This window comes from Lutra lutra, chromosome 12 (genome assembly GCF_902655055.1).
Source record: "Lutra lutra chromosome 12, mLutLut1.2, whole genome shotgun sequence".
Lineage (NCBI taxonomy): Eukaryota > Metazoa > Chordata > Mammalia > Carnivora > Mustelidae > Lutra > Lutra lutra.
Window position 1 is genome coordinate 20,078,498 of NC_062289.1, and position 16,830 is coordinate 20,095,327.

The window sequence follows — 16,830 nt, forward strand, 5'->3', positions numbered from 1 at the left end:
CTACTTCTCCCCCTACCCCACCAGATCCCAACTCTGAAATTCAAGGTCATTCACCTATTAGATGAATTAATTATAAGCCAAAAAGCAGCATTCATCGTACTCTGATCTCACTCATATCTATAATTAAGGGTAAATATAATCTTCCTTTTTAGAAATGTACCACCCACCCATTACATCTAAAGTGCTGACTGAAATGAAATAATAGTTCAGAGCAAGATGATTTTAGTTTAACAAGAAAAAAGTTGATAATTTAAGCTCGAAGCAGTGAGTTCTATTTTTGATTACCATTCAGTTATAAATCTAATTTGAGATATATGCTGCTTTTCTGTTACTCAAGTTTAATTCATGGTTTGCATTCTTGGTTGCATAAGAGAACTTCAATGGTTGATCAAGGATGTTAAAAAAGCTCCCTGCCCCCCCCCCCCACCGCCCTGAAGGAATTGGGGCAGGGGTTGAGAATGTGTTAGACTGAGACCCAGATCTGATGTAAGACAAACAAAAAAATTTAATAGAAAGGGACCCTCATAGAGAGTTCTGCATTTGGCATTTGAAGGGCTCTGGTGGGACTTTGTGCTGAAGGGTTGGTTGTCGGGGGTGGGGGTGGTGGACCCCAAGATATTTAAACCCAGTTAACAGAGTCAGCAGGTTCTATTTTTTGGTTAGGGTATTTTAAGTCTTAAGATAGTTTGTCTTCGGAAGAAAATAAAGAGTGAAGAAGGGGAAGGGCTCATCACATCACGTTGCAGACAGTTAAACAAAATGCTAAACTATGGGTTTAAGATTTACAGGTTAGCTGTGCGAGATGTCACATCTTGCTTCCAGTGTTTCCTGGCGGACTCGGGCAGCTCTGTACTGGGACCCAGCATAACCACAGAGCATGAGCTTGCACAATGCGGAAACCCTGAAACCTTTACAGTCTTATTTAAGGCAAAGACAAACTGGCCCATTTTGAACGTAGGTTTTAGCTTCCAAACAACTTTTATTAAGTGAAAATTTGCACCTCTCTTTCTCTCTCTCTCTCTCTCTCTCTCTCTCTCTCTATATATATATATATATATATACACATATATATGTATATATACATACACTCATGCAGGTGAATTCACATGTAAATGAATGCCTTATCCATTCTGTGCCATATTCAATTTACCGTATTAAATGGAATGCCATTAACTTTCTAACTTCATAAACTCAGGTTTTTTAGCCAGTGGAAATTTTTTTTTTCTCTTTCTCCTCGCTAAAGAGAGTTAAACGCGTGACGTAAAGGCCAAACAATAGTAAATGGTTATTGTTCATTTTACAAGTATACTCTACAATAGGAACACATATATTTTTATCTTAATTTTCCCTAGGGGGGTGATTAGGGCCCCCTTAAGTATGAGGGAATGCTTATTTTTGTTGCTTTAGAAGAATGATTCTATTGTCTGAGAGAAAAAGAAAAAGGAACAAACAGGTCTAAAAAGAAAGAAACAGGAATGTGCTTTGTGAAAAAAAAAGGGGGGAGAAAAAAAGATTAGCGTGAGCCTTTGCTTGTGTGGAAGTGCTATCTGGTCTTAGTCCTCTGTCACTGTCCATAGTTCATGTGGCTGCACACGCAAGGGTTGGGTGCATGATTTAGTCACAACTGGCCCGTGAAATGATTTTCTTTTAAATTAACAACAGTAAGGTCAGCCACAGCCAGTGAGCGATCTCCTAGTTATCATTTTCCATTTTTCACAGCTCTGCTGTGAAATGCTGCTAAAACACAGTATAGCAAACTTGTTTGTTTTTATGTTGACCTATTGAATGCATCTACTTTCTTGGGAGTGGAAACCTTTGCCACCAGGACCAACAAGAATTAAGCAGTGGTTAAGCTCATTAAGGAGACAAGCAAGCATTTCAACATATCTGCTCAGTCCTTGTTTGAATATTTTGTATTATTTGAGAAAAAGATAAATGAAGAATGAGGAGTGATGTCTGCCTAAAATACAAAGTTTTCAATAATGTCATCTTCACACTCCTCTTCTCATGAAAGGGAAGGCTTATTTGTAAATTTCCCAGACTGTGAGGAGGTTGTGATTTAAATCACTCACAGCTTTTTTTTGATGGAAATTTCAAAGAAAACTTGGGCTTAAATTAAAGATATTGTTAGTAAGATTTACCAAGAGTGAAATATCAGGTTCAGATTCTAAAATTCTTGAATGCCACTTATAATAAATCATTTGATGTTAGGCTGTTGGATTCCTGATTTGTAGAAAACTATTGCAAAGAGCTCTGTATTTTAGTTTGTCCCTGGGTAGCATTTGGATATCTTTCTTAAGTTCGGAAGAGGCAGCAAGAGAACGTGCAGATGTCAGGTTTTTATCTGGTAAATACTCTGGCTTTATCTGGTATCGATGTGGCAAACACGGAGAGACTCACCATGAGTTTTCGCTCAAAATGAGCCTCCAACCTAAAATCTCCTCCTCGAAGTTTTATTTTAAAGTAACGTTCGTCATGCATCCCTTGGAAAAGTCTGAAACTGGAATCAGTGAAGGCAAGCTTGTCAGTAACTGATTAGTCCTTTATATATTACTCATCCAGCACTCACAAAAATCCCTTGGAATAGAGAGGTTCTCTTTATGATATTTAGCTATATGGCCCTGGAAAGGGGAGGTTTGAATTTTTGATTTTCCAGCTTATGGGTCATATTTGACCAACTGCTTTCACTAGAAGACATGCCACTTTGTTGAGCTATTTAGGAATCAAAAAGACTGTCTTAATTTAAAACAAGGACTCTTTGTTTTAGTTGGTGACTGCCTTGTGAAATTTTTCAGTTCTCAGCGGGTTAACCAGGGAACAGGGGCAGAGTCATAATTGGCCTATTTAGAGTATTTTGCATGTGAATAGTGTGTTAGTGAAGCATCCCTAAGTCTGTTGTGAGTGACATGGTGATTAGAATTTAGATTAGGGAAAACACATTCTGTACTTTATCAAGGACAGTAATTAGTTCAGTCAGTAAAAGTTGATTACAAGTAACGATAAAGTTAGATTTTTAGTACTTAATTTTAAAATTTCTTTATTAAACAGTAAATTTGTTCTTAATATAAATGGTCGTATCTACACTTGTTTTCTTGCATATCAGACTAATTAAAAGAACAATGTGTTCAATGCAGAGTATAATCAGGCGATTTATATATTATGGGTAAGTTTTTATGTAGTTTTTAGACATTGTAATATTATTATCGAATCTTTCGCGTGTCATCCTTTTCGGAAGTTTAGTCATTTATCACCCTGTGGTAAGTTCATGATATTTGTGAAAGTTCTCTAGGGCTCAGGTAAATGTTTAATCTGTGGGGATGTGTTTTAGCTTCCAGTAGTCCTCAAGAGGGCATTCTAATGTCCTTTAATTTGTTCCTGTTAGCTTAGAATACCTCGATCTCTGTGATTCTGGAAGTTAGTGTGAGATTTGAGTTTACGCCCGGCTCCGCTGGCATTTTCTCTTCTGTGGGTGCCGTGTAAATCCGCGGAGGGTAGAGCTGTGCCGATGGAGAGAGGCAGAGTCCTCAGTGGACGGGAGCGTTCGCCACTCACCCCCAACGTGAGCAGTGGGGGGGAAGTTGTGCGTGCGTCCGGAAAATCAGATTCTTCTTGGGTTCTTGTGAAGGAAGGGCAGGGATAGTTCCCAGAGAGGAGCCCAAGTGTCGATTAGAAACAAACAAGCAAAAAAACAAAAACCAAAAAACCCCCAAACCACGAGTCTGACCTAAATGCCCTCTTCTTAAAAAAAAAAAAAAATTAAAATGTGAGCTGTCTTACGATGAAAATACTGTTGAAAGAGAATCACCTTCTCCACCTTCCTCTCAAAAGCAAAGAATTAACAACAACAACAAAAAGAATCACAAACTTTGGGCTGGCTTCTGAGATTGCTTTCCCTTTTGTTTGGTTCTTGGGCCATTGTTGCAGTTTTACCAGATGCTGTTTTGTTTATGGCCTGGGTTTAAGTACTAACAATCAGTTGGGGGGTGGTGAATGCGGAAAAACTAACCTTACATGTTTGTTTTCCCTTGTTAACCTTTTAGCAGAGTCTCCTTGGAGGTGACATGGATATGGGCACCCCAGGAACCCTGTCGCCCACCAAACCTGGCTCCCAGTATTATCAGTATTCTAGCAATAACCCCCGAAGGAGGCCTCTTCACAGTAGTGCCATGGGTAAGGTATTCCTCTGTCTGAATGCCTGAGTGATTATTAGTCGTCTTTTTCTTTCTTCTCTCTTTTAATACCACCCTTCTCGCCCTACCCTCACCCCACCCTCCAAAACCATAAAATTTTCCTCAAATGTCAGGCTCGTGACCACCCCTCCCCGGTAGTACATTGGATGGGTATGTTAACAACTTCTAGTAGCAAGAGAACTATTTTGGTGTATGCTTATTTCTTGTTTTCTCTTGGCTGCCCATATAAGGCAACTTTAAAAAAAAAAATCAAAGCTTAAAAAAAGTTAAAGATCTTGATTTTTACGAAAAAGGCAGAATTTGATGTCTGCCAGAATAAAATACGAGAGCGGTACTGACATTTTGCTAAGGTAACGACTTAAGAAAATCTGGTCTAATCTAAATGGCTTCGTGGCGTAATCTGTTTTAGTTAGGAAAATGGGCATGCGGGGACCTCACCGCCCCTCTTCCTTTTCTTTCAGAGGTGCAGACAAAGAAAGTTCGAAAAGTTCCTCCAGGTTTGCCATCTTCAGTAAGTACTGCTTGTTTCTGCTTTTGCATATTGTTTATTTTGTTGTTTCGTACTGATGCGAGGGAGAGGGGAGTGACAAGGTGCTAAGCGCCAGATCTGCACGTTTCTCTAGAATCTGGCTGGGGTAGGAGCGACCCGCACGTCCAGCCACCTGACCCGTGTTGGAGTGATTAATTGCATATCCTGGAAGGCTGGGTGGTTGTGTTGATACTCAGCAGGTTAAGCTGCGAAGAGAGCCTTGAAAAGGTGCCTGAAGTTGGAGGAGTTTTACCTGTACAGGGCTTTCAAGAGAATGAGTATTAGTTTCATCTGTTGGTTAAATTCTTTGTCGGTATTATGATGATTTATGGATTTGCATGCGAAAGGAGATTTGTGGAGAGGATTTAGCAAAAATTTACATGGGTTTCAGCCCAGAGTGCAGAGAGAATGTCTCTATTTTCTAGGGAGGTGACTGAATAAAAGCTTCAGAGGTAGCCGCATCAGTAGCCATTTGTGTCAGGAGTACCAGGTGACAACCAGAGGAAACATCTGTAACCAAGAGCATTCTGGGTCTTTTTAATACCTGGAGCTGGACTGGGGCGCGGCTGAGGTCCTCCTAGTCTCCAACGTAGCAAAAGGCTGTTGTGATCACAACTAAATAAGATCTCTTTATTTTCAATTCTAACATATATTTTCAAATCTGAGTTCCTAGATGGTTTTGTTTAATTTGGTTTAGAACCAGTCTTTCCCTAACGAGCTTCCTCCTTACATAGAATAAAAATATGAGTTCCTCTCTTCTTCCTTCCTTCCTTCCTTCCTTCCTTCCTTCCTTCCTTCCTTCCTTCTTCCCTTCCTTCCTTCGAGATAGATACAGGTATAGATACACAGTTTTGATTTCATTTAATTTAATTCTGTGCTCTGTAGGGCACTAGTATTCTTTGAAAAGAATGCTAATGAGCCCTATTGTAAGTTCTTCTCCTCTGAAATAAAATGATATTTGGGTTTCTGAAAACATATTACCAATCAATGCTCACATATTAGTTTTACTTCATTTTTAATAAATTAGGAGAATAATAGGTTTTGCAAATGAGCTAAGATTAGATTAACCCAAACACCTGTGTATTTGACTTGATTTCAGTTCAGCTCATCCAAAAAATTATTAAGTGAATATATCAGAGTGAATCTTTATCAGGAAAAAAACACAAATTTTGTATGCTGATTATCATAGACTTGGTAATGTTGTAGAAGCATCATAAAATTATCCATAAATATAGAAAAATATTGTGTAAATAAAACTGCCAATGGTGTATAAAATAGTCACTTTGGACTACCAGTAAGTCACGTAAAAATGTACCGAGTGGTTTATTCTTTAAATTTCTATGCTGTATTGAAATCGACTAATATCCCCTCAGGTTTTTATAAGCATATTTTAAGCTTGAAGTTTGTGGTGGATTTAATGTAGATGAAACTTTAGCTTTTAATAGCTTTTATGACAACTTCAAATGATATAGTCCTCACAGCTGTTTATATTTTAAACATGCCTGAACCTAATACGGACAGTATTAAATACAGTAAGTGGACCTTTGACTCTTCTGAAATGATAGAATAGCTGTGTGTCATAAAAGCCATGGAAAACTTAAAGTTATAGAACCTTATTTATGCCTCAGAGTCAAATGAACTTTGTTTTTTCCAATGCTAAAATTATGCAGAAATCGACACAATTTCCAAGGAGTGCTTTGGTATGGCATTAGATAATATCTATCTGCTTAATCGTTGTCAACAATAATTTCTCCTACTTCATTGTAAATTTTTAAGTATTTCCCTAGAGCTAATTTTCCCTGTAGAAAATTTCACTGAAAATAGTTTTTTCTTTGCTGTTTAGACAGTTTGTGTGTTGTTGATGTGTTGTCAGATGTTTAGAAATATAAAAGTGTCTTTCCTTTCTTCCCAGTAGATCTGGAATTGGAGATTTAATTTGTATTATTTAATTTTTGGCTTTTGATGGTCAGTTCAGGATTTACTCTTCTTAGACAATTTATCTTGGCTAAATGTTTTAATGGTCCTGAAAGGACATTTTTGTAAATAGAGCCTGTTTTTGGAAAGGCAAGGAGGAAAATTCAATTGAAATGGAAATTTTGTCCTTGTTATTTTTTGTTTTTTCTTTTTTAAGCAAAAAAGAATGACTTAGTTTGGTCGATTTTAGAATCCAGTCATCTATTTATTGTTACTACTTGGAAAAAAAATCTCAGCTCTGTTCTAATCACAATTTAACTTAGTTTATATTGGGTTTGTTGTATGTATTGGATTGCTTATTATTTACAACAAGATCCACATGCCTTACCACCACACAAAATATATATGTTTTAATTTGATCTAAAGAGTCTGCAATAGTCACTGTAGCACATTTGCCCCAGTAGACCCATATTTTCATATTTTTAGACCTCTGCCATGTTTATTCTTTTTTTAAGCTCAAATAAAAATGATGACTGTAAATCTGACAAGAGACACTTCCTAAAACTTGCTTCAGTATGTGTGAATACTTTTATTACAAATAATAAGAAATTGGGGCTAATCAAAGGTTTCCTTTGGAGTGATTACGACCAGATAAAGACATTTATATGTTTTCTGCGATACATATTTACCGTGATAAATAGTAATAAATCTGTCACAATCTGTTGTGTCAACTCGCTTCCCCCCCCCCCCCTTTTCGACATGGGCCCTTTCTCTTCCTTAACCTAAAACAAAGAAAATTTAAACTGTAACATCTGTAATCAGATATTACTTATGGCATTCCCGGAAGACAGAGGCTGGACCTCTTTTGTCGCCATTAGTCTGGATCTTCACAGGAAATGAGAGCGAGGGGCTCGCCTGGCCCTGTTTTTCAAAATACTGCAGCATCTGTGGGAGAGAGGAAACATAAGCCTGGCCCAACATCATGCCATGGATCTGGCAGGATCCCTGAATGTGTTTGTGCTGTGCCTTGCCTCTAAGAGACCTGGAGTCCCGGCGGAAGCGTGACACTGATAGGGCGGCGGAAGAACCATCCTGCGGAGTCGCCTTGCACAGGCGCAGTGGAGGGGAGGAAGTCTGGCCCCCCGGACCGCAGAGGCCTGGAGTTAGGGCTAGGGTGATGTCTCTTTAAAGGGAAGGCTGTGCGAAATGACAACTCTCTAATTGCCCACCAGAGCCCCGCTTAGGACTGCAGAACACTTTCCTGTTCTCTGTTCCGATCGCAGTATGTTCTTTTCCCTCACAGACCAGCTTCTTGTCGCCCCCATCTCTTGATGGGAGTTCGACAGTAAAGCTTCGTTGTTTGTTGACGCCAGCATTCCTTTTACCTGTCTGATTTCTTGGATCTGCACGTGAACTTCCAGTCTGATTTCTATGTCTTGGATTTCTCTTTTAAATCCTAGATCTCAAACTTAACACTTTTCAACTCTACTGCCCTTTCCAGCAGATTTCTTGTCTTTGTAGAGCCGCATCGTCATACATATTGAATCCTGAACTCATGCGGAGAAAAATATACCCATTAAATCACATTTTTGGGGAAAATGATCCATAATTCTTAGAAATTTACATGGAGGCATTAAAATCTAGAAAGCAAAAAATTTTCACATTGTGCTGTTCTAAAATATATTTTTTTCCACACATACATAAAAAGCACAAAGATATGGTCTTTCGAGAACTTTATTGTGCCCACCAATATGGAAACACAGAAAAACTCCATCGTCTTATAATTTGAATGTGAAATGACATACATTTAACCAGAAACTGTTAACAACAGCAACCAATTCTACTTCGAACATGGGTGGAATTTATCTTTACTTCCAACTGAGTTTTCAAACTTCAGTGACAGTCTCACTTGTCTTCCCCATTTGGAATCCCTGGAACTTTAGATGTCTCTAGAAATAAGAAGTTTTATCCTTAGAAGTAGTTTATGGCATGTCTTATCACCAGGGATTTTTCCAAACTGAACTTTTCAGTAAAATCTTTTTTTTATGTTAAATTACAGTTGTTTTTTCTTTGTTTGCTTATAGTTTTCAAAATCACATAGATCTGGCAAGCTTTGCATTAGGTGGTCAGAGATAATTTTGGGCACATGGGTCCTAAGAACAACAATCTCTCTGATAGAAAAGATTCTAAAATAAGATTTGGGCACTCCAAGAAACTTTGAGATGAGTTAATCATTAGGTGGACTTGAAAAATAAAAATTCAGTGCGTATAAGACACCAGGCTTTACCGAGTTTCTTAACAGAAAAATGCTTAAAGAAAATAAAATCTTAAAGTTTAAATGAGACTTTCTTTTACAGAAGAGATTATTAGGAATATCAGGAAAAGTTGGGTAATGTTGATGGCGTTAAGTGTCCTGTGCCTTTTACAATATGTAAAAAACCTTCATATTCGAAGGTTTCAAAAATGATGTAGAGTTCATACCTTAAAATATTTTTGGAAAAAAAAATTTCTTTTTCAAACGCTTGAGGAAATCACAATGTAAAAGAGAAGTTGGTAATCATTTTTTTTTTCCTTTTAGAGGCTCAGAAATTATATATGATTGAAAACTTCAGTACTTAAAATATATCATTTCCCCATCACTTTGAAATTAATCATAAATCACAGTAATGCTATTACATGTCAGCAGAATTTTAACTTGAGGGATAATATAGCTTTTGTTACAATAAAATTTATATTAATTTTAAAATGAACTTAGTGTCAGCCACCTGGACACCATCCTTTGTAGGAAATTCTAGAGTAACCAGTTATGTGATAAGATATAAAATGAGGGGCCTCATCAGATTTCATTCCTGGAGGGGTAGATCCTTTGTGAAAAAGTGTAACCATAGATGTTTACATTAAAATCTTTGGATAGCTCACAATAGTTAACTTTAAACTTAGTGTACCCATTCTTCAACTAAAGATATTGAAATATGAAGTTCGGATATTAGAAGTATGCTCACTAGTTGTGGAAATGTATAGACAGAAAAGGGATAAAGTATAATGCAATTAAATCATCCCCAACAGGACAAAAGTGTTATTCACGCAATTTACACAGAATAGGTCACATGACACCGGGGAGACCTTGAAAGTTGAGAAGATGTTCATCACAGAGAACATATATTTTTGTGCAATTAATATTGAATTTACTAAACCAAAGGCTTCAGAAGTTCAGCATATACATTCTTTCTTTGAAAACCAATCTTATTGTCTCCATTACAGTTAGAGGCTACAGACATTATGCTTTTTTTATGAATTGCTGGTTATGAGACAAATATAGGAGAATCTCTATATTTAAAGTTTTTATTGGGGGTTCTTAGTCTATTAAGAATATTTCATAAGCGTATGAGATTCATCCAAATATACAACATATGTACCATTAGGCATTCCAATCTCTCAGGAGTTTGCTACAAGATTTCTGTATTTTTGTTTGGAATTTTGGAATATTGAAATCTCTTTTCCATCATCCTCTCTGTTATGAAATCTATTCCTGTTCCCCTTAAAAGGATGACTTCTGGTGTGTGTATTTTAAATATAAAGTGGGAAGAAATGTAAGGAAGAAGAAAAACACAAAAGTCAACTATAGAAGAAAGGTTTGCATATTTGTGAGCTCTTCTGGGGTTATCTTTACAAATGAAAAGGATATATGTGTCAAACACTCAAAGAATGAGACACAACCACCTAATTTCCTCCTCAATAGAGATGCCTTCCTGGCCCCTTTTGTCTGATTATTCTACCAAGCAAGCTCTTCTAAGGTGGCATGCTTGATATCTATTCCCCCCTGCCCCCGTGCATATTTTTATTTTTTTAACCAACTTTTCGATATTTCACCTGCTAAGATTTATCAGAACTTTTGCTAAGATTTCAACAACTGGAACAATAGCATTTAGTATAAAACTGGCCTCATTTGTTGAGAAAGGAGAAATACATTTCAGGAAACTGTTATTTGGAACCTTATTTTATCACTTGCACTGAAGAGTGTATTTTGGTGTGAAGTCTTGGACTCCGTCTGAGTGGTTTAATTATTAAGAAATCCAAGAAGCTTCTGTAAGGCGGCTTACCTAGAGAGAGAATTGTAACAGGCTTGCATGCATTCTGAAATTATACAAGCTTGTTTTGCAGCGTGTGGTTCGACTGTGCATTTACTTTATGTTTGTGGAATAATATAGATGCTTGGCTCAATATTTGGTCAGGAACCATTTTTTAAAGTTCCGGTATTTCACTGATTGAACCATTCGTTTTATTTTCTAACATAGGGAAGCTCACTCACTTTTTTTTCCTCCCCAGTCACTGACAGTTTCTGTGTTTTCAAGGTGTGTTTTCCTGATTTCGAACAATAATAAAGTTTTTGTTTGAAAGTCCTAAATCAAAATCAGATAGAACTTGGAGGACTAAGTAAGAGTCTCTCAAAATATGTGGCAATAACCCTAAAAGGAATGAAGAGTCTCTTCAAAAATAGCAAAGTTGTATTTTCTTAAGGCAGATTAAATTCTGTCAGGCTGTTGACAGACACTTGCTTTGTTTTGTTTTTTAAATAAATTGCACTGAATTCTTAAACTGAACATAAAGTCGCATTTCCATGCAATAGCATAAGATTCTCAGCCTTGATCTCAACTGTCCCAGGGTGTATTTGTGTAGCGGAGTGTGCTCTTTTTAAAAAGGAGTAAGAGGTTTTATGAAATGCAGTGCAAATTTTGTAGTTTTAAATACTAAATTATTTTATCTCAAAACAGCAGCATGTGAGTGATTCCAATTTTTTTTTTTTTTTTTTTTTTTTTTGGTAGTTGCTGCTGTTGCATAGGTACAGAGCTCTGTGAGTTTTATGCTTTGCTTGAGCTTCTACTCCCTCTTCAGAGAAATTAAGGTAGTGCAGAAGGGTCTGCATTTTGTAGGATTTCAAGGTTGAAAAAACGCTTTAAGTTTCGGTGAGAAGCACAGATTTCCATTCTGAAAGAATGTGCAAATTCGAGTTTGAAGAGAACACTTTTAGAGGTCTATATTCAAGTTGTGCGGCAACAGCCATGATCATCTTTTGAGCCTAACTTTGTCATCTGAGGAATTAATCAATCCTAAATAACGCCAGTAAGGTTGAGACTTGATATGTAAGTGTTTGTTTCTAGAGTATTCGGATGAGGACCTGTACGTGTATGCAGTGTCACAAGGTTCAGTTTGAGTATTCAGTGGGACAGAAGAAGAAGGGCGTTTCTTAGCAAAGCCCCCTTGGTAGCAAAGTGTGAAGAAATGTTTTGGCGTGTTGCTGTGTGTCAGTAGTGTTTGCAACGATGTCGATTAAAAGGCATTTCCTTTGTGAAACATGGACTCATATTAGAAAGACTTAGTGTTCTCAGAAAAATGACCCTTGTGGTATATTTCTCACACACATACAGAAACTGTCACTGTTCCCACTTACTGTTACCATCTAGGGATTTCTTTTTTCTTAAAAAGAAAAAATGCTGTTTTGGAGCAATTATTTTGATACCATCCGAGAAAGAGTGTCTGTCTACAGCAGCCTCCTCCTCCCCAGCCTATATCATTCTAAATATGCCTCCTGGATTATACTTCTAATAACACTGTAATGGCTTTCCTTGTACCGATTGGCAGAGTATATCATTAGCTGCCTTGAGAAAGCAGTTTCAAGTAGGAGGCCGATTTCTTGGCTTTAACGTTTTCAAGTAACCCTGTTTGGGGAATTCAGTTGTTTCACAAGTGCTCAGGTGTATTAACCTAGGGTACAATAATATTTTCTGGCTTGCTCATTATGAAACAAAACTGAGTACAAAATAATTCAATAATAAGTGGGGTATAAAAACCGGAGTTTATCATAGGAAAGTCTGAGAACTTGAGAGGTTAGCAGAGGAGATAAAAAATAAAATGTGTCGCAGAGTACAGTAGTAGTCAACTCTTTTCTCCTCACCACTGAAGCTGAGGTTTTAAAAGAATGTTCCTGGCCTGGGAATTAAGACTTTTTGAATCAATTTTAAATTTGTAAGCCATTAAGCTAAATAGAAAATCAATCTGTTTCTGTAACTATTGTACTGTTTGAAAGTATTGTTCTGTCATAAAAAGGTACAAATTCTGCCATTTAATACTAAGGCATATGCTTCATGAGTGAGATTTTATTGCCAAAACCAATGGGTTCCTCATAGAGTACCTTGATACGAATTTTATTTTTAGATATATACAACACATTGGTACATATCATCTATAGCTTAATTGATAGGGTTGGGCAAAAGAAAATGGAATTCAGTGTTTTTATTACGGGCAGATAGAGTTGGAATTATGAAATTTACATCCCAATAAGTAATTTTTCTACAAACAATGATGTTTTGTTTTCTCTTCAATAAATTACACCAACAACCTAGCTGTTAAGCGGAACCCTATGATAACAAACCGGGAGCGTCCAGGTGGGAGGGAGAAGAAAGCATTTTCAGAAGTTTTCATTCATTCATTCATTCATTTCTTTCTTCTTTTATACTTTTTCAAAGCATATTGTTCAACTAACCAAAAAACTCCACACAACGAGCAACACCGAATATTTCTTTCTCTTCAGTGTCCTCTTTATTTCAATCATGAAGCCTCACCGCTGAGGTCCTTCCTGTTTAAGGAAGTTCCCCATGTTCTGTCACTCACATCCCCAGTTGCTGGGGATGACCTTAGTATTTTAAAGAGCATAAAGTCTGGCCTTTTGAGAAGGTCGTGCGTTCAAAAAATCAACACTCACAGTGAAACACAGGGCTTACTGTCCTTCAGGCTGGATTTGAGGATGCTGAGTCCCCTTACCCACTTGTAACCACCTTGAAATGGGTAAGGATCTTTTTTACATCTTTTTTTTTGAGGGGGGTCCCATAAAGGTTAAATTCACTGACGTGCATATTTCCTTGAAAGGGATTTCCAAGAATGAAGATAGTAATAAAAGTGGGGTAGTGGGATGGAAATAACACTGCACTAGAAAGCAAGAGATCTTCCTAATTAATTGTCCCATAACCTTTACTTAATCACCTCGTAGCCCTGGTTGGGTCACAAACCTATTTCATGGAATAAATAACACCTTCTTCAGGAGATGAGGTTGATAGACTCAGGACAAACCCTTACCACCGTGCTTATCCTGAGCCAGGAACTGAGCACTTTGCCGCCAATAAATCACATTAACGCTGACAAAATCCTATGAGATGGGATAGCCTACTCTTCATTCATAGCTAAAGAAACTAGACACAGAGGGGTAGAGACACTTGCCTGAGGTTACACAGCTAGTAAATGGCAGAGCTGAGATTGAGACCCTGGCAGTCTGTCTGAAGGCTTATCCGTCCTTAATCAGGATGCTATGCTGCCTGCCGCTGGCTATTCAGAACCCTTGGTAGAACAAAAAGGTCTCCACAACCTGATCCAACATACCAAGTATTTGCCTATCTGGAACAAATTAAATATTCAAAAGTTTCATCTCACTGTAGAATGACCCTCGGTACCTCTAAGGTGTTCACTGTTTATAATGTACAACTTCTGCCCAGGCAGACCCCTTAAGGAGACTAGACGATTCAGTGTACCATTTCTGCAACAGAGGAAGTATGATCTAGTGGTTAGGAGCGTGGAATCAACTGGGGTTTTAGTTGGCTGTGCTGCTTACTAGCCACATGGCCTTGGGTACGTGATGTAATATCCTTGAATTCTTCCCTTAAAAATGAGGGAAATAACATTTCCCCCAAGGATATTGGGAGAAATAAATAAATGACAAAATATATGTGATGTGCTCCGTGTGGTCCTGACCCATTGTAAATATCTAAGAAATGATAACCTCTAATGACAATAATAATAACCCTCTGACAACGTTAACACCAGCCGCAAGGTAACCTACCCTTTCTTCTAGCACTTGGGAAAAATTGAACACACGGCTTACTGGTGTAGTTAGCAGCTGAACAGAAACTAAGACCAGGGTCCCAGCTGCGTTTAGAAGAATTCTACCTGATGGAGGTCACTGGTTTTTTTTCCCCAAAACTACGAAAACCTGCAAGCACTTTTTGTATATCTTTGTCCTTGTAGGAGTGTCTCTATCAGGCCAAGACACCTAGTCAGCTGTTTTAATCATTAGACTTATCACTCTACCAAGTTTGTGTTGCAAGTATGTACTCCATCTTTTTTCTCTTGAAATGGGACATCAGGCCAAAATGACAGAGTGCCTCGTAATATGATTCCCTCTGCCAGTAATTTGTTCATGCCTGAGTCAACCCTGCCTCTGAGCGATAAGGAGATACATGCTTCTCCTCTCATCCTCTCTCAGTCTCACTGTAATTGGTCAGAAGCGGGCCCTCCCGAGTGATGAACCACCTTTGTAGGACTGGCTCTGGTTCCCATGCGAAAAGGTCAGGCCTGGGGTTTTGGCTTCATCTGGCAAGATGAAGATGTGCTGGGTAGGTGGGAGCGTGTGGCACTTTGTTTCGCTTCTAAAGTAAAACAGAGTTCGATTTGTTTCGGACTGTTGAGGTAAATTTCTAACATGAAACAGGAACTATTTATACAGATGTTTTAAGGTAAAGTCAAAGTATTGCTGGATTCTGGCCTTTGCCACATTATAATGTGGGGGTTTTTTGGTTGTTTTTTTTCTTCTTCTTCTTCTACACCCCCCCCCCCCCCCCCCACTCAGGGCCATTGCTGAATTCATAAAAGAAAACTTGTTTTTGCTTGTCAGCTAAGGGAAACTTAGAACATTTTTTTTTTTTTAAATAAGGGCTGATTAGTGAACTCTTGCATCGAAAGAAAAAAAAAAACATCTGCCAAAAGGGGTGCAGGAGAGAGAGAGCCTGCTGTCTGCTGCGTTCCACAGCAAATGACTTTTCCCAGCCAGTTTTCATTGACAGAAAAGCCAGGCAGTACATTAGACTCTCCGGGAAAGGTCCTTCTGGCCGGACCGCTTCCTCATGTCCCCAAACAGGACCGAGGCATGGGTTCACAGAGACAGACTCTTTCTCTGGGAAACCGGATAGATCCGATGGAGGCACCCCTCATTTGTAGTCATTGCCACCTTGTGGATTACAAAGGATATTGGTTTTCATCAAACTTCCACTTCAATTTGGCTTTTTATGGCAAGTACACTTTGGCAGGGGATTGCTGTGTTCCTCCCCAAAAGGATCCCCGTTTGTTCAGCAACACCTCTTCTCCGCTCACAGTTCATTTATGATTCTGATGAGAGTGTTTTTTCAGGAAACACACATTTCACTTTTTGACCTAGGAGCATCTGTTAGAATTTTTTTTTTTTTTAATACTACTTTGGCATTCTGAAAGTGTTAATGTCTTTCATATCTGTTTAATGCTATTTAGGGATATTTATGATCACCTCTTGGTTACTCAGGGTAAAGTGTGTCGCAATTTTTTTTAAACAGACAGGAAAGCATTCACATGAGGAAACAGATTGCTTTAAACATGTGCTTCCTGTGACAGTAAAAAGAACAAATTAGATTTAACACTGTGTAATGAATGCATAAATGTGTACATTTAAGCTTTTAAAAGCTTTATGTTCAGTTCTGGTCACAACAAAAATGGAGTCACCTGTAAAAATTAAAGAGGCCTGGGTTACCCTCAGATTCCTGAAATGCCCAGAAATTGAGATCCTCACCTGATGATGCCTCGTTGGAATCATAAAAGGCCTGTTCTGTTAATGCTGGAGGGAATGAGAACATTACGGGGCACATGGAGAGGTTAAACCAGGTTAGAGTCTGATTCTATGCTTTTAACGAAGAAATCAGAATGTGTTGGGGGACAAGGACAGGGGGGCAGGGGAGATGATTTTACTCCCATCTTCCTCTCCCTCTGAGAATCAAGGGAAAAATTCCATTCTTCTGAACACCCCCCAAATTCCTCTTCCTTTCATGGAGGAAAAAAAAAAAGGGGGAGAAAGAAAATCTGATGTTTACTTACTAGCGTCTCCTAAGATTTAATTACATAAGAAAAAGACTCCTTATGTAATTCAGTTTGTGCTCATGTATGCTGGCTGGCAGGGAGTGAATAGAATATGAGTTAATATTTCCAGTTAGATGCGAGTGCTGAATTGGAGGCCATGAATCCTCTCCCCACAAGAGTCTCTCCTCGCCATTTCTGTCTGAGCCCTGCGGATGGTGTGTTTCCTCCCCCTGTGCTTTCAAAGCTAAGGATTTGTGGCACGCTCCCCAT

At 38.2% G+C, this 16,830-nt stretch overlaps 1 protein-coding gene across 13 annotated transcripts in view; it reads left to right on the plus strand.

Moving 5' to 3' along the window:
* Positions 1-16,830, plus strand: part of TCF4 (transcription factor 4) — a 357,366-nt gene that overhangs the window by 224,241 nt on the left and 116,295 nt on the right. For 11 of the 13 annotated variants that reach the window (XM_047698493.1, XM_047698501.1, XM_047698494.1 and 8 more), the window contains 2 exons: positions 4,041-4,170; positions 4,652-4,701. In XM_047698493.1, the coding sequence (XP_047554449.1) occupies positions 4,041-4,170; positions 4,652-4,701 (180 nt within the window). The remainder of the gene's footprint in view (positions 1-4,040; positions 4,171-4,651; positions 4,702-16,830) is intronic. The other 2 variants (XM_047698499.1, XM_047698495.1) reach the window with 1 other exon arrangement.